At 47.4% G+C, this 22,178-nt stretch overlaps 1 protein-coding gene across 1 annotated transcript; it reads right to left on the bottom strand.

The window, feature by feature from the left end:
• Window positions 1-426: 426 nt before the first annotated feature.
• Window positions 427-8,793, bottom strand: LOC140385171 (tribbles homolog 1-like). Its single transcript, XM_072467036.1, has 3 exons — window positions 7,431-8,793; window positions 6,320-6,612; window positions 427-3,756 (listed from the first exon to the last, which is right to left on the bottom strand). The coding sequence occupies exons 1-3, from the start codon at window positions 7,704-7,706 to the stop codon at window positions 3,288-3,290; spliced, it is 1,038 nt and encodes a 345-aa protein (XP_072323137.1). The 5' UTR covers window positions 7,707-8,793; the 3' UTR covers window positions 427-3,287.
• Between the last annotated feature and the right edge of the window lie 13,385 nt (window positions 8,794-22,178).

The raw sequence follows: 22,178 nt of genomic DNA, 5'->3' as shown, positions 1-22,178 counted from the left end.
ACCAGTCAAGATTTTGGACAAGCAATTGACTGCAGGACGTTTTGATACATCGCACTACCTACCTCATTTCACCAAACTCCGCAAAGCAGGCGCGTGAGACTGAATGGCCTACTGCTGGGCCTCTTCATTAGTTCCTCATGTTCGTCTGCTCAAAGGTTTATAATGTCTCCACCAACACCAAATAGGACTAACTAGGCTGCCTCAGCAGACATGATGCACGTAGAAATTCTTGATAAGTCTGCCTATCACTGTCAGCAACAAAGGGCATGGCTCGATACAGACTCCTGGCAAACTGCATTGCATCAATTCAGGGGAAAGAAAAACATCCAATGTGTTAGTTGCTTGAAATCAAACAAAGAAAAGTGAAATAATACGAGTTTCCCTTCCAATTCTCACTTTACTTACATTAACAAAACACACAAACTATTTGTTCATGTAATTTTGCCTTTATTGCTGAAGGTTCATTTACAGCTGTACATATTCACATATTCACATTTTCAAAATAGTGTTTCATATTTTTCAGCAGGACATTGCTGCCAGTATAGATTTGCATTTCCCAATAGTCTTTTTTCACCTTGTATCACAGATACGATAAGCTCAACAACCATGAGAATAATCAGTGCAACAGAAATATTTCACCGTCTTTTAAACCTCAAATCTCATGATTTTCATCTAATATTGCTTGTAATAATTCACATTTACACTGATCTTTTATACAACACCAGTAAGATATTTTTCTGACGATATGCAAGAAAAGATACAGGTTACACGTCCACTGTACACGAGGTATAAACAAAACATACACAGTAGTTAATGAAAATGCAACATCTAACTCAAGCCAGTTCGTCCTGCTGTTAGCTCAGATTTCACCCCTGTAGTTGGCGACCTTATTTCACAAGCTGCAAAACTAATAAATGAGCTCTTTAACGGATGCACATAATCTTCATAATGATTCCACAAACACAAAAGGATGTAGCAAACACATGATGATGGTCACCTTTCAACCGAGGATCAAGTGTGTAATGTATTTGAGTACAACTGGGATATCTTTTGCGATGTTTCACACAATGAAAAATACAGTCACAGTATCGTTTACACGTGGACAAAGTTCTAGAGTAGTCACGGTAATGGATGCTTTTTGAAACACATTTGTCTTGATATTGTATGGACAATTTTAACACACTTGCATTGTAAAGATCCTACTTTAAATTCCTCCAGGAGAAACAGTGAAGTTGTTTGCAATAATGCTCATGGCATCTGCGCCATTTTTGAAGCGGTCAACAGCATCCAAGGAAGCAATGGACAATGCAATATTTTGGCTGTCTTCACAAACATTAGCTTCATTTGTGTGACGTTTGCACTTTTAGACTGAATTACAAAAGATTCCCTGTTAAATGAAAAATATATATAGACCTACTTTACCCCTTTGTAAGACTGACAATATCTCACTGACCATGATATACGTTTCCAAGCCTAAAACTTAGATTTGTAAGGCTGGTTTAGCACACTGGGCTAAATAGCTGGCTTTTAAAGCAGACCAAGGCAGGCCAGCAGCACGGTTCAATTCCCATACCAGCCTCCCAGAACAGGCGCCGGAATGTGGCAACTAGGGACTTTTCACAGTAACTTCATTGTAGCCTACTTGTGACAATAAGTGATTTTCATTTCATTCTTGTAGATGATAAAACGTTACTAAAGTTCAGGTGTTTTAAACCTTTTTTTCCTCTTAATAAATTTAGAGTACCCAATTATTTTTTTCCAATTAAGGGGCAATTTAGCGCAGCCAATCCACTTACCCTGCACATCTTTGTGTTGTGGGGGCAAAACCCATGCAAACATAGGGAGAACGTCCAAACTCCACACGGACAGTGACCCAGAGCCGGGATTGAACCTGGGACCTCGGCGCCGTGAGGCAACAGTGCTAACCACTGCGACACCGTGCTGCCCTTAGGGATTTTAAACCTGACGCTTGCAAACCTTCCCATTTTCTTGTACCATGCCACCCCTGCAAAGCTAATAACCAATAGTGTGTTATAAGGCTGTGTCGTACTTGCCCTAGTACTCCAAATCTCAAGGGTACATTATGCTTGTGAACCCGCTTAAACAGTTTTCCCGCTTTGTTTATGTTACACAAGTTAGCAGTCTCTTTCCCAGTGGTAAATATTACTATCCGAGGTTTACCAGTTGCCAATTTTCCCCCCAAATCATTGTTAGTCAGCTTGGGCAATAAGATTAATTGTTTGTGTTAAGATGATGAAAAGGATTTTTTTTCAAAACAAGATTCTGATACCAGCTACAATAGTATGGGCTGATGAGAGTTTTACTGAAAAATAATGCAATCTTTTACTGTGTTATAATAGGCTTGGATGCATTATGCAACAGTTAACCAAGACAGCTGTATAATCAATGGGGCCAGATGACATCAAAGCCAAAAGGCACAGCTTAAATACTATACAATGTCAACTGATCCCTGGCTATTTGTGTAGCTGCCTTGGAGTGACTCATTGACATTTATTAAATATGTTTACGCAATGTAGTAATGGTTGCTGTATAATGCATAATTTGAAAGCATTGTCCAGCTGCAGGGTTCCCTCGGTCATGTTGTAGAGTTGTATTATTTATGGTGGTGGAGCAAGATGTCGGAGGCCATGTTACCAGCTAGCATTTGGGGGGGGGGGGGGGGGGGGGGGGGGGGGGTGTACGGCAGTGTGCAATAAGGGAGCTCTTTCGCTGTGAGTGGAAGGCCTCAGGCTGCTGAGAGATCAGTTCAAATTGCCAGCCCTCACACAGAGGCCCAATGACAACAACCATGCACAAATCTCCCCACCTTCTCAAGCCAGAAGGCCCACCTGCAAAGACCCAAATACAGGAGGAAAGGATTTTGACGAAACAACCAATTATATAGAAATTAACAAAATTCATAACGGTTTCAATGTTACACAAATACAATAAGTTAAAGTGGTTGCACTTGCTCTCTCTTAAATAAATCTTTAAATGAATAAATAGGTTAGGGAGGGTGTGAATGACATTGTGAAATTTAATAAATTCCAACACAAACGGAGGTCTCTGCCTAGGTAACCTGAACTGGTCTGAAAGTTGGGGAAAGGTCTCATGTGATGGAAACTGCTGCCAAACTGAAGGATATTAATGCCCGTTTGAGACCGGTGTAAGTTTGCGTGTGCAAATGTATACAGGGGTTCCTTCTTGGATGAGAAAGGATTGGGATGGGCTACTTCGCAGTTCTTTCTTGTGGGCGAGTTATAAAAGTTTTTCAGTTCTCCCACTGGTCAACAGGAAAGGGGGTGGTCTTCCTGCCCATCACCCTCAAATTCTGGGACTGTCTGGTCCGAATTCAGGCTCTCCTGATCGGGCTGCAACGGCTGGCAGGCAGCGCGGAACCAGGGGTGCAGCAGGATCTCTCCGGCCGCCAGTCTCTCCGGCGGGTCCCGCCTCAGCAGGCTACGGATCAGGCACTTGGCTTTGGGGGAAACACTGTCGGGAATGCAGAAGTGGCCTCGGCGGATCTTGCTGAACAGGGCGCTGGGGTCCGAATCGTGGAAGGGGTAACGTCCCACCAGCAGAGTGTAAAGCATCACACCCAGGCTCCAGACATCGGCTGCCTTCCCGGAATAACATCCACTCGTGTTCAGTATCTCCGGGCTCACATAAGCTGGACATCCGTGCTTGTCGGACAGGGAATCGTCCTTTCCTTTCAGAATATGAGCATCTTCCAAGCTCTCCAGCCTGAGCCTCGTGCTGTGGGAATAGCACAGAGATGATCAGACCCTGCCTAGGAAACATACTGTACCCCACCCACCCCCACACGGTGTATAAAAACCCCTGAGGAATCCTGGTTTATAAATTACTCCAACCCACACTCTATAAAAAAAAACCATTCCAGAGTGGATCTAAACTATCCCATTCCACAGTGTATAAAATGTGCTAGCTCAGTCTAATGACCGATATGCTGAACAATATAACCCCAAACTAAACCACATCCAGATTAGTGCATGTTTAGCACAGGGCTAAATCGCTGGCTTTGAAGGCAGACCAAGGCAGACCAGCAGCACAGTTCAATTCCCGTAACAGCCTCCCCGAACAGGCGCCGGAATGTGGCGACTAGGGGCTTTTCACAGTAACTTCATTTGAAGCCTACTTGTGACAATAAGCAAATTTCATTTCATTGTGGGGACAAATCTCCTGTCATCACAATGCTGACTTATACTCAGGTTTTTATTTGAGGTCGAAAGTGAAATATAACTAACAGCATTTGCCACACCTTTAACGTTTGTTAAATATTAATGATGCCCCAATTGTACGTGACTTTTGAGTGCGAAGCGTTTGCATACTGTTCGTTGCAATGAAATGACATCCATTGGAAATTAAGTGAAGGGTTAACGTGGGGCTAAAAATATGTTTGTTATTCTATTTTAATTTTTGGGGGGAGGGGATGCAATTTAAGTGCTTTGAAGAGGGGAAATCGATGGCGGGGGATGTGTCCTATAACTGAGCCCTGGAGCCAGTGGAAAGGGCAGTACCCTCAGCTCTCCTGTTTTGTAAATGGAAAACATGACTCATTGCAGCCTGCTGTGTGTGTGTATTATAGTCCCTTACGACACCGAATCAATAAACACCTGCTTTGACACGGAGAGTACCTTCAATTGCAAAACCGCCCCGAGTTGCCAAATCTGCAGCACATGATGTTTAAAAAAAAGTCTGCCCAATGCCTGCTGCTGCTGCAAAAAAAAATTAGCACAAGCAAGCAGAATTGCAATTTCATTTCCAGCTTCCAGTGTGTGTAAAGAATAAATAACGCGGCTGCACCGCCTCCTGCTGCGGGAACATTCTCAGCTATTGAGAATGAAATGGAATTTCACAGCACCCAGAAACAGACCATTCGGTCAGTGTCAATTTCCCCACTAAGGCTCTTCCCACCCAACCCCCATCTAAATTAACCACTCCAGCATAGCTTTGCTATGCACTCCCCACATGCTTGTGAATCAGGTTCTCCTCCCGTCCCCCTTCCTGAATACCTCAACTATTCCATGCGGTCCAATCTCACCGCATCCGTGACACAAAGACAATAAGCTCACCTCGTGCAACAGAGAAGCGATCAAGAGAAAATGCTGGGCAAAGTTTCTCCCCACCCCTCCCCCAGAACTTTCTGTTTTATTTCAGATCTCCAGCTTTCATCCAATGCACATCGCCCTGATCCAGACAAGAGACACAAAAGGTGCTCGGGTTTAACTAAGCCCTTTTTTTTGTACAGTGAAGGACTAGTTACAAACCGCACCGCCATGAAAATGTCCAAAGCAGCCTCCAGAAAATAAGGGGAGGGAAGTACTGAAGCGGGACTAACAATCAGGGCAATTGCTAAAAAAAATAGATACACAAAACTTCAATTCAAACGTCCCGTGGTTCAGTAACCATCAAAAAACTGGGTGCAAATGTCAACTGCGATTTTTAAAAAAAAGTTTAATATTTATATTAATAAATTACCCATTTAAAAAAAGGCTGCAGATAATAATATTTCAAGTAAACCTGCACTTGCCCAACTCCACTCTATAAATGTTTGATAACCTTGTGCAATACGTTTTATTCCGCCGTAATAAAGTGTTTTGAAACATTTGGACCAATGTTCGTTCGTCCCAATCGTGTGTCTGCGCCGTGTGCAGCATCACTCCCATTCTACAAAAGGGCAAATCACTCTTTGAGGGATAGATTTATAAGGGCTCGGCCAGGTTTGGTGGTTAAGTGTGTTAAAGATGTCGTTATAACGGATAAAACATACTTTCATGTTTCTTGAGTATTGAATACGAAATTAATTTTGCACAAGATTTTGATACTACCAAAAAAAGGGGGGACTAAACGCACCTTGCAAATATTTTTAGTAGATTCATTAATATTTGCAGCTTTTGCCTGCACCATTCCGAAAGTTAACCCCTCAGTAAACTGTGCGTGTTAAATAATTCTCCTTTAAGGTGGCCTTTAGGAAACAGTGAATCTTTTTTGAGATTGGGGACATGGAAAACACCATTGTGCTCACACTCAATTATTGACAAAGTGTATTAATAGGGCATTAAAATCCTGTAAATGGAAACGGTGCTAAACCCCTTCCCATGAATTACATTCCAGATACACCCCTGTCCATTAATAAAACACACACATGGAGCCCGGTTGGGGCATTCATGCAGCCTGACAATCAATTCATATTTTGTTTATTGGATTAACCTGTCAGTTTTTGTACCATTATTAAATTGGGGGTTAACTCTCTGAATGCCATCACATGGTTTTACCCTTTTGCGTTACATGTACCCACCTCTGCTTGTCGGCGAAGACGAATTTCCTGAGTTTGAGGTCTCGCAGGACGATGCCCGAGCTGTGACAGTGCGCCACGGCCGAGACAATCTGGCGGAAGAGCCGCGCCGCCTCCTCCTCGTCCAGCCGCTTGCAGCTCCGCATGTACAAGTGCATGTCCCCGTGCCCCTTCCCCAGGAACACGTAGCACCTCCGCTCGCCCAGGATGATCTCCTCGATCGCCGTGATGTTCTCGTGGGCTGGGATTTGCAGATAGGGTCCGATTTCATCCCTGTAACTCTTGATGTCAAAAACCTGGGCAGGGAGGGGGAGAGAGACACACACCACACTCAACTCTCAGAAAATGTTGCCTCGCCAGAGAAGGGAAAAAAAGAGTCAATGTTTCTTTGAGCAGCATCCAGCCATTATTGACAAACTGAGACTCCGAATCTCAGGCAGCTGGAGCTCAGAAACAACAACAACAAAAGTTCAATAAAAGCAAGGAAGTTATCCAATAACAAAAAAAAACCAGAAAAATGCTGGGCAATCTCAAGCAGGTCTGACAGCATCTGTGGAGATTTGGGAGCTATCGTTTGGAGTCTGGATGACCCTTTTGTCAAAGCTGATGAGAACTTTGTCAAATTATCTAACATTGGACTCGAAATGTTAACTCCCCACAGATGCTAGCCCCAAGCACTTTATTTGCAACAAGTGAGTTTTTGCAACAAAGTTTTCGTGGAGCAAACCTCACTTTGACCTGTCTGAACTCAACATGGTGCAAAAATTAAAAATACAGATTTTGCCCTTCAATAAATCTAGGCAGACTTGGCGATACTCTCTCCCCGGATTCTTGCCGCAGCCTCTTGGCCACACACGGTGGCAGCACCGGGTGGGCTGTCAGTCTCACGGCCGCATCCACTTCAAAGTGCAAATCCAAACAAAAAAAAACCCTCAGAAGTTGCACTCAAAACTCCCACCCTTTTAACCCAGTCCCCCGGGGTCACACGTTGCACTTGCAAAAGGCTGTGCAAAAATGCATAATGAAAAATTATTATTCCTCCCTCCCTGATAAAACTGCGCCCATCCAACAATTTAGAACAGGACTTTCTGCTGTAGCATTTCCCCTTCCTTACCTTGCAGACGAATTCCTCTCCCGTGTGGCTGCCAATCGCCCGGAAGACCTTGTCCCGCTCCAGGCTCTGCAGGAGAATGTAGTCGCCGATGCGAGCCGATGCCTGCGAGCCGGGCGGGCAGCTCTCGGTGGGGCAGGGGGAGGCCGGCGAGGGGAGGTCAGCGCTGTCCGGGGGGCAGTCACTCAACCGCGGGCACTTGGCGGCCGGCTCGTCCGCCTCCACCCGCTTCTGTCTCCATCGCAGGATGGGGATCGCTGTCCGCGCGTTTACACTCATCAAAAACCGCTCGGTGCAAGAAAGAAGCGAGCCGGGATCACGAGGTTTGCAAAGACACAGGCACAAAAAAACCCACACAGGAGCTGGGTTAGGAGGGAGGCACACACACACCCCCAAACTTTCTTTTCCTCCTCTGGGGGTGGGCTGAAGTCGAGATTGCAAATAAGTCCAGAGGGTTAAGCGTTTGCAGAAATGCTCATTGCAATTCACCGTGGATCAAGACAGCGAGCTGCTCTCCTCTGCGCCTGGAACAAAGGAGCCGCTTTAAAGTGACTGGTCCACGGCTCTCTCTGCACAAGTCGAACGCATCCGCCTCACTGTGTCTGCGGGATGAAATTGGGAGGGCGGAATTGTTTCCTTTTCCCCCTCACCCTCGCCACAACCGAGTATCCGTTTCCCCACCACCTCCTCTCCCTCTCCTCCCCGGATGAAGGTCGCGACTCCTGGAGAAGATCCCAACTTGCGTGCAAGGTGTTCGCTCTCTGCTCTCTCTTTCTTTAACAAGCGATCCAGGCGAAGGAACGCATTGCAAAACTTTAGCCGAAGTCCCCCACACCCTTCCCTGGGTTGGAATAAGCTTGTAGGTGAAGCTTGAAGGACAGTTGCCCTGTTTGGGAAAAGTTGCAGTAACTGATGCAGAGAGAGAGTGAGTGTGTCTATGGAATGCAGGCTGGGTCACAGTGTGGCTGCACAGAACAGACTGGGAGATTGCAACATCACGCACTCAATGAGTCGCCCTAGCTGCCAGAAATCGGCAAGAACACAATAGTTTCACTGCCCTTTACCTGCACCCGGGGAGAAGCTACATTTACGCAATCTGGCGCCGCCCGCAGTGTGAGAAAGCAGATTGTGAACCTCACGTTTCTCTCTCCCGCCTTGCAATAGAGAGAACCCCCCCCCAAAAAAAATTAAAGAAACCCTCAACCAACCAACCCCCCCAAAAAAAAGCAAATCGAGTTTATTTTAAGAAATCAAATAGGGTACCCTTTAAGGGGGGGGTGCTTGTTAAGGTCATAAGTGTTACTAATTATATCCGAGTTTTTTTAAGGCAGAGGGGTTTTTGGTCGCTCGATTTGCAGATGCACATTTAACCTTTCATGTATTACGGTAGACGAATTCGATCCCCCTTCTCTCTCTCTCAACACAATTCATCACCATCACATGGGCTGCCTGGAATGACGCAAGGTTCCAGTCTAGGCAACTCTCTTGACGTCGAGGCCTCGGTGCGAACTATCATTAACTCAACACCTCCAGCAGCTCACTTCAACAGCAAGCCTATTCCCTCCCCCCCCCCCCCCCCCCCGATAGCAATGAGGGCTGAGTGACAACCTTACTAAGCCAACACAATCGGGTTTTGGCCAGGACAAAGCAAAATAGACCAAATCTGATGTGTGTGCACTTGCATTTTGATGGCACTTTAACCCCTTCCGAAGTTGTTTCAACGACTGCTCTCGAATTAAATTGCTAGCGAGCAACATTAGGAGGAGCTATCAGGACAGGGGACTAAAGCGTGGTCAAAGAGGTTTCAGGAGTGAGTTCCAAGAGCTTATGTCATAGAATCGCTCCAGTGCAGAAGGAGATGGTCATTCGGCCCATCAAGTCTGCACCGACCCTGCGCAAGACCACCCTACCAAAGTCTAATCCTCCGTCCTATCCCCGTAATGTTTTGGACACTTAGGGGCAATTTAGCAAGGCCGAGCCACCTAACCTGCACATCTTTGGGAAGAAACTGGAGCACCCAGAGAAAACCCGTGTAGACACGGGGGAACGTGCAGACTTCACACAGTCAGCCGAGGTCAGAATCAAACCCGGGTATTTCGCACTATGAGGCAGCAGTGCTAACCATCCGAGCTGTCCCTCTGTGGATGAATGTTATATAGGTTTAAAACAGCAACCAAATACATGAATATAGTGTCTTTAATTTAGTAAAATATCCCACAGCCCTTCACAGCAAGTCCCAACAAAAACCTGAAAATAAAATTCAAAGTGACTTTTACACATTTGCCATTTAAACGTAAACAGAGAATGCTGGAAAACTCAGCATGTCTGACAGCATCTGAATCATAGAATTTACAGTGCAGAAGGAGGCCATTCATCCTATCGAGTCTGCACTGGCCCTTGGAAAGAGCACCCTACTTAAGCCCACCCCTCCACCCTATCCCCGTAACCCCACCTTTTTGGACACTAAGGGCAATTTATCATGGCCAATTCACTTAACCTGCACATCTTTGGCCTGTGGGAGGAAACCTGAGCACCCGGAGGAAACCCACGCCGACACAGGGAGAATGTGCAGACTCCGCACAGACAGTCACCCAAGCTATGAAGCAGAAGTGCTAACCATTGTGCTACCGTGACGCCCTTAAGGGAGAGAATTTAAAAATAAAATTAGGGAGAAAATTAAACTGCCATTTTAAACTTAGTTCATTTTAATTTTAAAAATGCATTTATTTGAAAACAATTCCCAAATATATTATAAAATGATACACATATAATATAAAATATCCCATTGGTTTACATAAATTGCATAATTAACCAACATGGTCATAGATGCTTGAATATCTGAAGATCATCCTTCATGTACAAGCAAGTTCATAACAATGGCATGAGTGAAGTGTTTAGGGCTTAGAATCCCTGCAAGAATTCAGCCCCTTCTGGAGAGGGGATGGGTGAAATTGTAATTTTAAAGACTGCCTACACTCTAGTTGTTTCAATATTTGAATGGATGGAGGATCTACCCACAGACAGTTCATCTTATGATTGGATGCATTTCACCAACTATCACAACAAGCTATTACTTTAATTTCTGTTCCAGTAAAACAGGCGTCTGGATATAATCGCGTTATCTTTTCCGTCAAGTGGTACAAAATTCTGCAACCATTGATGTAGTGTAGCCTATGTTCTATTTTGGATCGTGAATAGAAGGAAATAACAGGATGGTGAGCTCCTGTGCTAAGTGGAACTCAGCAAACACATTTGGTAAGAATGTATTTTACCGCATAAGCATTCGCGACAGCATAATGATAGCCATAACTACCAATTAGAACTTGCTGCATCAAAATCGGTGACAAGGTCAGAGTTAGGAACTCCCCATCAAGCAATTGCCTGGAATTTTCTTGTGGATTTTCCAGTGGGTGATTAACCAAGCTCCCCAGGGAAATGGCATTGAAAACCAAAAATTACACTACACTACACTTGCTTCCAACCTACCTTAACATAGTCCGAATATGTTGTCGCATAGCTTCTTTTCCCCACTTGCTGCCCAACAAGGTCACCTTAGATGTGCTATGAACTTGAGTCATTGGTCCCTCTGTCCTATGTGTTAGGACCTCAGTGACATTATCCATAAGTGGCACAGGAGCACACTGGTGAGCACTGTTGCTTCACAGCGCCAGGGTCCAAGGTTCGATTCCCGGCTTGGGTCAATGTCTGTGTGGAGTCTGCACGTTCTCCCCGTGTCTGCGTGGGTTTCCTCCGGATGCTCCGGTTTCTTCCCACAAGTCCCGAAAGACGTGCTTGTTAGGTGAATTGAACATTCTGAATTCTCCCTCAGTGTACCCGAACAGACGTCGGAATATGGGGACTAGGGGATTTTCACAGGAACTTCATTGTACTGTTAATGTAAGCCTACTTGTACAATAGTAAAGATTATTAAAGTGTCAGATCAGCTTCTGCATGTAGCCTGACAATTCCCACTCCATCACCAGCTTTGACCCAATTGTCGCCACTGTGCTGTCGGACCGTCTGTCAAATCACGGATGAGCCACAATGTTCTCAACCTAACCCGTGATGGAAGCCTGCCAACACCGTAACTTTGTCCTTGATGTCAAGGCCCCTTCCTCAGCTGGTACCGCAGACTGAGCAAAATGCTACATAACCTTGGTCCCGATCTGAATGTTAAACCTTACGAGACCATCTTGCTCAATCTCTACCTTTACTTCAACCTCACTGCTTCTGAAAACCCCATGTTCATATTTGGTATTGACACTGAACCTTCCCAGCATGCTCCTCACCAGCTTTTGAGCAAAATTCCAACTCCTCCAAAATTGCACCATGCAAAAGCTTTGTGCATTAAGTTGAATGTACCCATCACTTGTCCCAGCTAAAGGACACAGAGTGATAGACAACCGGAAAAAGATACAAAGGAAATTAAAAACAAGAGAAAGGATCAGACAGTGGTAAAAGTAAAGAACTGGAAACGAGAATTGGAGAAAGACATCATTGGGGTAGCACGTAGCGCAATGGTTGGCACTGCGGTCTCATGGCGCCGAGGACCCGGGTTTGAGCCCAACCCTGGGTCACTGTCAGTGTGGAGTTTGCACATTCACCCCATGTCTACGTGGGTCTCACTCCCACAAACCAAACATGTGCAGGGTAGGTGGATTGGCCATGCTAAATTGCCCCTTAATTGGGAAAAAAAAATTGGGAACTCTAAATTTATTTTATTTTATTTTTAAAAATAAATTTAGAGTACCCAATTAATTTTTTCCCAATTAAGGGGCAATTTAGCATGGCCAATCCACCTAACCAGCACACCTGTGAGTTGTGGGGGTGTGGTATTGTAGGTATTACGGTACCTGATAGGCTGGAGCACCATTGGTGGAAACTGTATGCTTTCTATTGGTTAGGATGTATGGTAGCTCCGCCCTGCTAGGTGGGGCATAAGAGCCGTGCCACCCCAGCAGCCTTCATTCTGTACCTGAGCTGCTGGGGGAAACATCGAGCTTATTAAAGCCTTCAGTTGGACTACAACCTCGCTTTAGTGGTCATTGATCATGCATCAATTTAATAAGCTAGTTTTTTTTTAAGAAGAAAGGATGGAGCTCCGAATCAAGCCGGAGTGTCTACAACTCAGCCCCCGCGCGGCGAACTCAGCGGCAATCTTCAAGCACTGGCTGGCATGCTTTAAAGGGTATCTCGGGACGGCTGAAAACACACCCACGGGAGAGCAGAAACTGCAAGTCCTGCACTCAAGGGTGAGCCCGGAGATTTACACCCTCATCGAGGAAGCGGAAGACTTCGATGCAGCAATAGAGCTGCTAAAAGGACATTATATTCACCTGGTAAACCAGGTCTACGCTCGGCACCTGCTTGCAACAAAGCGACAAACCCCTGGGGAATCACTGGAAGAATTCTACCGTGCACTCCTGGTGTTAGGGAGACGCTGCAGCTGCCCGCAAGTTTCGGAGAGCGAACACACTGAACTTTTAGTCTGGGACCCTTTCGTGACAGGTATGCTATCCTCACAAATCCGCCAGCGACTGTTAGAAAAAGACACTCTGGGTCTCAGGGAGGCACGGGCCCTTGCAGGCTCCCTGAACATGGCTTACGTCCCCGACCGCGTGGCAGCCCCCTTGGCAGCGTGGAACCCCTCCGCGGCCGACCCCGAGACTTTCCCCATTCCCCCACAGGCCTGCGCTGCAAGGCGGCCTGGCAACCCCAGGGGGCCCCGCTGCTGCTTTTGCGGGCAGGCCAAGTACCCCCGCCAGCGCTGCCCAGCCCGCGCATCCACCTGCAAGGGATGTGGCAAAAAGGGCCATTTCGTGGGGGTATGTCAGGCCCGTGCGGTTGCCGCGGTCTCCGGTGGCGAATGCGGACCACAACCACAAATTTCTCCACGGTCCCCATGCGGCCAGCGGTCGCCGCCATCTTCCTATTCCAGGGCCACGTGCGGACCCCTGGCGCCGCCATCTTGTTCTGCGAACGCCACGTTGGAGGGATGGGCGCTGCCATTTTGTGCACCCCCAGCCATGTGCGACCAATGGAAGCCGCCATCTTGGATGAACCCTCAGGACCCCAGCTCGGCTGACCACGCATTGCCCGAAGAGAACTCTCAACTGCTGCGATTAGCCTCGGTGACCCTGGATCAGTCCCGGCCTCGAACACTCTCAACTGCTACAACGACCGTATTCATCAACGGGCACGAGGCGTCCTGCCTAATTGACTCTGGGAGCACGGAGAGCTTCATACACCCCGACACGGTAAGGCGCTGTTCTCTCCTCATCCACCCCATTAATCAAAAAATCTCCCTGGCCTCCGGTTCACACTCAGTGGAGATAAAGGGGTTTTGTGTAGCAAACTTCACAGTCCAGGGAAGGGATTCCAAAATTTCCGTCTCTACGTCCTTCCCCACCTCTGCGCGGCTACACTCCTGGGTTTAGGATTCCAGTGTAACCTCCAAAGTCTAACCTTCAAATTCGGCGGCCCTATACCCCCCCTTACTGTCTGCGGCCCTTAAGGTCGACCCGCCTTCCCTGTTTGCGAACCTCACCCCGGATTGCAAACCCGCCGCCACCAGGTCAGAGGTCCAAAGGCTACTGAGGGAAGAGGGTCATTGAAGCCAGTAACAGCCCCTGGAGAGCTCAAGTAGTGGTGGTAAAGACCGGGGAGAAGCATAGGATGGTCATAGACTACAGTCAGACCATCAACATGTTTACGCAGCTGAACGCGTACCCTCTCCCCCGCATATCCGACCTAGTAAACAGGATCGCGCATTATAAGGTCTTCTCCCGGTGGATCTCATGTCCGCCTACCACCATCTCCCCATCCGCACTAGTGACCGCAAATACACTGCCTTCGAGGCAGATGGACGGCTCTACCATTTCTTAAGGGTTCCCTTCGGTCTCACCAACGGGGTCTCGGTCTTCCAGCGGGAGATGGACTGAATGGTTGACCGGTACGGTTTACGGGCAACATTCCCGCATCTCGATAATGTCACCATCTGCGGCCACGACCAGCAGGACCACAACCTCCGAAAATTCCTCCAGTCTGCAAAAATCCTTAACCTTACATACAACAAGGATAATTGCGTGTTTAGCACCGACTGCCTAGCCATCCATGGCTACTTAGTGCGAAATGGAGTTACAGGCCCCGACCCTGAACGCATGCGCCCCCTTATGGAGTTCCCCCTCCCTCACTGCTCCAAGGCCCTGAAGCGCTGCCTAGGGTTTTTCAGTTACTATACCCAGTGGGTCCCCAACTACGCGGACAAGGCACGTGTCCTGATCCAATCCACAGCTTTTCCCCTGTCGATAGAGGCCCGCCAGGCCTTCAGCCGCATCAAAGCAGACATTACAAAGGCTACGATGCACGCCATTGATGAGTCCTTCCCCTTTAAGGTCGAGAGCGATGCGTCCGACGTAGCTCTGGCGGCTACCCTCAACCAAGCGGGCAGACTGGTGGCTTTCTTCTCTCGTACCCTCCATGCTTCCGAAATCCGCCACTCCTCAGTCGAAAAGGATGCCCAGGCCATAGTAGAAGCTGTGCGACATTGGAGGCATTACCTGGCCGGCGGGAGATTCACTCTCCTCACGGACCAACGATCGGTTGCTTTCATGTTTGATAATGCACAGCGGGGCAAGATAAAAACGACAAGATCAAACTCTCCACGTACAACTACGATATCTTGTATCGTCCCGGGAAGCTAAATGAGCCACCTGACGCCCTGTCCCACGGCACGTGTGCCACCGCACAAGTGGACCGCCTCCGAGCCCTCCACGAGGACCTCTGCCACCCGGGGGTCACTCGCTTTTTCCATTTTGTCAAGACCCGCAACCTGCCCTACTCCATCGAGGAGGTCAGGACAGCCACCAGGGACTGCCAAATCTGCGTGGAGTGCAAACCGCACTTCTACCGACCTGAGAAAGCACACCTGATAAAGGCTTCCCGTCCCTTTGAACGCCTCAGCATGGACTTCAAAGGCCCCCTCCCCTCCACCGACCGCAACACGTACTTCCTGAACGTGATTGATGAGTACTCCCGGTTCCTATTCGCCATCCCCTGCCCCGACATGACCGCAACCACCGTCATCAAGGCCCTCCATAGCATCTTTGCACTGTTCGGATTCCCCACTTACATACATAGTGTTAGGGGGTCCTCCTTTATGGGCGAAGAACTGCGTCAATTCCTGCTCAGCAAGGGCTTCGCCTCGAGCATGGTAACAGACAGGTAGAGAGGGAGAACGGAACGGTCTGGAAGACCGTCCTACTGGCCCTACGGTCCAGGAACCTCCCAGTCTCCCGCTGGCAGAAGGTCCTCCCGGATGCCCTCCACTTCATCCAGTCACTGCTTTGCATGACAACCAACCAGACACCTCACGAACGTCTCCTTGTCTTCCCCAGGAAGTCCTCCTCTGGGACCTCGCTCCCGACCTGGCTGGCAGCACCCACTCATCCTGCTCCGAAAACACGTGCGGGCGCACAAGTCGGACCCGTTGGTCGAGGCGGTCCATCTGCTCCATGCTAACCCCAGTACGCCTACGTGGCGTACCCCGACGGCCAACAAGATACGGTCTCCCTACGAGATCTGGCACCCGCTGGAACCCCACGCACACCCCAGCCAGCAGTCCCATCCTCCGCTCCACCGGGGCACCTTACAGGAGGATCGGTCCTTCTCCCGGCCCCGTCGAGGCCCCCCCACCCACTGATGCTCCCCGCAGGCGCTCCCTTCCCAGCTCAACCGTTTTCCCCACCAGCGCCATCTAGGGGTGCCGAAGCTGCCATGGAGATCGAAGCCACGCTCCCGGAGTCACAGACACCCGCGCGTCCACTGGAGTCACCGCCGAAGCTCCGACGTTCACAGAGGACGACCAGGGCCCCCGATCGACTGATTGCTTCATTTTAAATTGTAGACTGTAAACTGAAAACTGATTGCTCCATTTTAAATTGTAAATTGTAAACTGTAAATCATCAAATGTACATAGCTATCAGAATTGTAAATAGTTACAAAACGCTGTACGGAGGTATTACGGTACCTCCATAACTAATTCTACCACGTTGCCATGTTTGTAATATCAGTCCACCACCCCCGCCGGACTCTTTTTTTAACAGGGGGTGAATGTGGTATTCTAGGTATTATGGTACCTGATAGGCTGGAGCACCATTGGTAGAAACTGTATGCTTCCTATTGGTTAGGATGTATGGTAGCTCCGCCCTGCTAGGCGGGGTATAAGAGCCGTACCACCCCAGCAGCCTTCATTCTGTACCTGAGCTGCTGGGGGAAACATCTAGCTTATTAAAGCCTTCAGTTGGACTACAACCTCGCTTTAGTGGTCATTGATCGTGCATCAGGGGGTAAAACCCACGCAGCCACAGGGAGAATGTGCAAACTCCACACGGACAGTGACCCAGGGCCGGGATTCGAACCCCGGACCCAGTGCTAACCATTGTGCCACATGCCGCCTCTAAATTTATTTTATAAAAATGGAGAAAGACATCAGAAGATCGAGAGAAGCTTCCAGGCAGAGGGGGTTGGAAGACAAACGATAACTTCTGACTTATATTGACTACACATGGGAGACCAATGATTTGTTGATAGCAATTTATCACGAAAACATAGAAACTATGTATCAATGCAATGGAATTTAAATTATCAGTGACTTGCATCCTTACTTCCACTGTAAAAAGGCGTATAAATCTCTGCTGCTAAAAAAGAATCATTTTCCATATGACTGGAATAACCTTTTTAATCATTACAGTGTGGGTTTTGTGGGTGGCCTGGTGGGATCACAATTTGAAGCTCATTTTCTTGTTGTGTTTTGCAGGGGAGTGAAACAGGAAGCAAAATAAAACTGAAAGAGTCAATATATTCTAATGCTTATTTCAAATTTAAGATGCGTTCAACATGGAAAACTGAAAATGTTCTGTTCCACTGTCATTCCAGAGAAAACTGATTGACATTAAATGTAGAACATACTGATGGTAGCATGTATAAACATGAGAACATAATCTTGGCGGGTATCATGGGGTCATTTTTTACCTACAAGATAAAGGCTGCTGCAAAATCAAATGATCAAACGAAGAGTGAAATGGTTTTACATTTCACCCACAGTACTTTTAGCATCAAGGCGTCAAAGTTAATAATGTGAGGATGGTGCGAGGGTATCCCAACTTGGAACACCGGTTTATGGGGTTATATAGCTTCATTTTCGGAGTGGGGCAGCACGGTAGCACAGTGGTTAGCACTGTTGCTTCACAGCGCCAGGGCCCCAGGTTCGATCCCCGGCTTGGGTCACTGTCTGTGCGGAGTCTGCACATTCGCCTCGTGTCTGTGCGGATTTCCTCCGGGGGCTCCGGTTTCCTCCCACAAGTCCCGAAAGACGCGCTGTTAGGTGAATTGGACATTCTGAATTCTCCCTCTGTGTACCCGAACAGGTGCCGAATGTGGCGACTAGGGGCTTTTCACAGTAACTTCATTGCAGTGTTAATGTAAGCCTACTTGTGACAATAAAGATTATTAAAAATTAAAAGAGAGAGAGAAAGCCCTTGCCTTAGTGTCCAGGATTTGAAACAGAGCTTCTTGGGTCTCTGTAAATCATTCAACTCGAGTAGGACCCAATCATCACCTGTTACTGGGCAGAATACGGCCTTTTGGCCAATTCATTAGCCATCAGCCAATCAATTGGATCAAGTACCACCCCATCTCTCGGATGCAGAATTGTCTGGGCCTTACTGTCCATATACTATGTTGCAACTTCTAGAATTCTTCCTTGTCTCTGCTGCTTGACTTAAAGATCATAGATCATAGAATTTACAGTGCAGAAGGAGGCCATTCGGCCCATCGAGTCTGCACCGGCACCCACACTTCTTACCTATCCCCCTAATCCAATAACCCCAACTAACCTTTTTGGACTCTAAGAGCAATTTAGCATGGCCAATCCATCTAACCTGCACGTCTTTGGACTGTGGGAGGAAACCGGAGCACCCGGAGGAAACCCACGCACACACGGGGAGGATGTGCAGACTCCGCACAGACAGTGACCCAGCCGGAAATCGAACCTGTGAACCTGGAGCTGTGAAGCAACTGTGCTGACCACTATGCTACCGTGCTGCCCATGTGCATGGATCAAAATGACACCAGCATAAATAAAGAATGGGGAAATAAGAGAATCAGCAGGAAGGACCCCTACACACCTTTGTGATTCAACGGAAAAAGTTCAGAGCCCGTTTTAGGACCCATTTAGGAGATGGGAAAGGCCCCGTTTCAATGGCACTTTGGGGTTATTTTTTTGGCCTCGGTGAGGAACGCCCCGTTGAGTCGCACTTTAGTCATTAGCTCAGTTCACCAGTACAGGAAGACAACTCGCAGATCAGGGCACAATTTCTAAAGGCAGCTCCGATCTTTTAACCCCCCTCAGTGACCCCACTGTGGCCTCCAGACCCTCCATCCCCCACTGCACCAACTTACTTCTTCCAGGGTCCTTGAGCCCTCCTCACCCCACCTCTTATGGGCAAGTCACCCCCGGGTCCAACCACAGGTACGGGCAACTTGGCACCCGGGCACCTTGGCACTGCCAGCCTGGCACCATGGCGGTGCCAGGCTGTTAGTGCCTTGGTGCCAAGGTACCACCCTGTCCAATGCCCGACCATCCAGGGGTCTCTAGTGGCCTGGGAAACCCTCCAGGCGTTGTTATGCCTGGTCCACGTTTGTGGAAACCAGTGATAAACAGTGCCCTGGTGAGGTCTCCCAGGTGCGGCCAATGGCTCATTTAAATATGCATATCTGGATCTCGCTGAGTGAGGGCAAGATCCAGATTGCAATGTCTCGAGAGGTTTGGTTGAATCACATGAGATGTCTCAAGCGCTGTGAATCTCACAACAGGCCTCTCGCGAGATTAACGGTTTTGTGCGATGCCAAGTCAGGCGCAAAATGGCCGGTACATTGCACGCCTTGATTCCAGACATTAGCATGTGCATACCTAATTAATCTCCCAATCATCTAGGTAAACTGTTTCTACTAAAAAGCTATTCACATCTGGTTCTATCTAAAGACCTTCTAATCTTGTTACTGGGAGAGACACAAGTCATCTGGCCTTTTGAATACTGGCTATTGCTTTCGCTGGGCAGATTTGTACCTGTCGCTGGCAGGTCGTATCCTATTGTATCTTGTTAAATGGCTATTGCTGTCACTAGGCACTTCCAAAATCTAAAGTTATTTAAAATATGTAAATAAATATACAAGCAGCAGGAATGTGAAATTGGCATCAGATCATCCAGGCTAAGGAAGGTAATAAAATTGCAAATCCTTAAGCCTTGTTCAAGGATTACTTACATATGCATAGTTGGGGAAAGAGATTGGCATTGACCTTGGCTTTGATATCCTTTATGATTAGATGGGTGCTTGGTCATCACTGGGCTGAATATTCCTGTTTGTTTCATTATCACACTGGTCTAAATTCAGGGTCAGGAACTCTGAACTGGCCGCATGGTGGGACATATATCATGATTTTCCCAGAAGTGGCCAATTAAGAAGCCACTTCCAGTAGCCCCATCAAATTAAGCACAGTGAGCAGAGCCAAGGCCCAATCAGGAATCCTGCAATGATGTTCAACCACTAGCCCCACCAGGAGAGGTGGGTGCTGTCGATGTAAGTAATGGAACAGGAGGGCATCTCATGAGGGAGGCGCCCTCTGAAGAGCTCATTAGTCTGCAGGATACCCTATGTTGTGAGCCTCTGATACCCGTATCTCTATGGAGAGGGAAGGACTTAAAGGAGACCTCACTAGTCCCTTGGCCTGCCTCCAGCATGATGGCTTGCAGGTGTGATCGTGTCAGGGATCTTCCCCAACATGTTATTCTCTAATTTTGCTCCCAGGCATACCTCCAAAGCTACCAGGGAAATTCTGCCCTGCTATTTGGGCTCACGTTCGAAATAGGTACTTGAGAAACCAATATGAGACAGAAGGAGAATGAATGTGAGGAGAATGGAAAGGATGAGAAACTAATCATGTGGACTAGAGATGTGAAACACTCACCGTTAACATGAAGGTCAGAACGCTGTTAAATATCTTTAATTATCCATGCCTTTTTCTTCATTGCAAGAATGAAGCTATCGAAAATTAAGAATTTGAACCTGGGCAAGTGTGGAAAAAATCAGCCAAGATTCCTTGGATATCGGTTTCTGAAGATTCAGTAATAAAATGTTTAATCTGATAGGACTTGGTTTAACCTTTAAAGTACCATCGATCTAGGCACTGTCCAACTCCAGGTCCCTCTGACTATTGTGCTTTTTGGCAGAGCTCTCTCCGAGTTTGACATGTTACATTTGGTCTGGTCATGTCAATGATGTAACTGTGTCAATGTTATTGTTTTTGACTGGCTGGAACTCAAATCAGCTTCCAGCCAACCAAACCAATTTTATTTTTTGGAATATGTTCCAAAGTACACAGCTTTAAATAACCAACAGTGGACGGAGGTAGCAGAGAAGGTTAGTGCCAGGAAACCCGCGATACAGACCTGGCTTCAATGCCCGAAGAAGTTTAAAGACATGACCAGGGTTGCTAAGGTAAGATTTCTTACCCAGATTTCTTACTAACTAGGGGCTTTTCACAGTAACTTAATTGAAGCCTACTCGTGACAATAAGCGATTATTATTATTGTGCTAAACCTTGCAATATCTGTAGCCCCAGCGCCCATAACACTTCCCTGTCCTGATTTCAACCATTCCCCATCCCCTCCAATCACTACAACATTCATTCCAGCCTCTTTGTGTCTTGATGTCACACTCTATGGGCCAGTGGCGCAATGGATAATGCGTCTGACTACGAAGTAGGAGATTCCAGGTTCGACTCCTGGCTGGCTCAGAGTTCAAAATTTTAGGGGCTGGTTTAGCACACTGAGCTAAATAGCTGGCTTTTAAAGCAGACCAAGGCAGGCCAGCAGCACGGTTCAATTCCCGTACCAGCCACCCCGAACAGGCGCCGGAATGTGGCGACTAGGGGCTTTTCACAGTAACTTCATTGAAGTCTACTTGTGACAAGCGATTTTCATTTTTTCACTCTGCACCTGCTAATCTTCTCATCATCACTCCATTCATTTCCTTACACCTCTGGTACCCTTTACACACTCGCACCACTATTTTAACTTGACATACAAATCTTCAAAATATCTCACTGACTCTTCCAGGGAAAGCTAGCAACTAATAATGTGAATCATGTGCACCCGTTAAGGTCCTCTCCCCGGAGAGAAGAGTATCATAGATTGAAGGAATTGGATGGGTCCGAGATGTGGTGAGTGGCGAGGCTGGAGAACACATGCAGCACGCCTCTTGACCATCTTACACTCTCATCTTCCCACTGAAATCTCACCGTTAAACATTGTACTCACTGTGACAAACTGCAGCTGGCTTCAGCAGCCACTCTTCTGTCTCAATCTTCAAGACTAAAAAGTAATCCTTGCCTTTCTGCTAAAACAAACATATAGCAACGAGGGGAAAAGGAGCTGGGCAAAGGGAGCATTAATGAAGATACAGAATTACCGAAAGCACCAACTCAGAGACTGACACCAGTAGAGGATCCATGAGATGGCTCTACACTGGCAGACCCACCAAGCACTGGTGTGCAGGAGTTTGGGAAGGGGAAAGAATGGCCCAGGAAGCAGCTTGCCAGAGTGAGAATTTGCACCCCAAGCCCTGTTGCAGACAGAGGGAATGGAGGAAAACTTTGAAAGTCTACATAAAAAAGGTAATCGCTATACACTA

This window comes from Scyliorhinus torazame, chromosome 11 (genome assembly GCF_047496885.1).
Source record: "Scyliorhinus torazame isolate Kashiwa2021f chromosome 11, sScyTor2.1, whole genome shotgun sequence".
NCBI classification, from domain to species: domain Eukaryota; kingdom Metazoa; phylum Chordata; class Chondrichthyes; order Carcharhiniformes; family Scyliorhinidae; genus Scyliorhinus; species Scyliorhinus torazame.
This window is presented reverse-complemented; position numbering and strand designations above follow the sequence as displayed.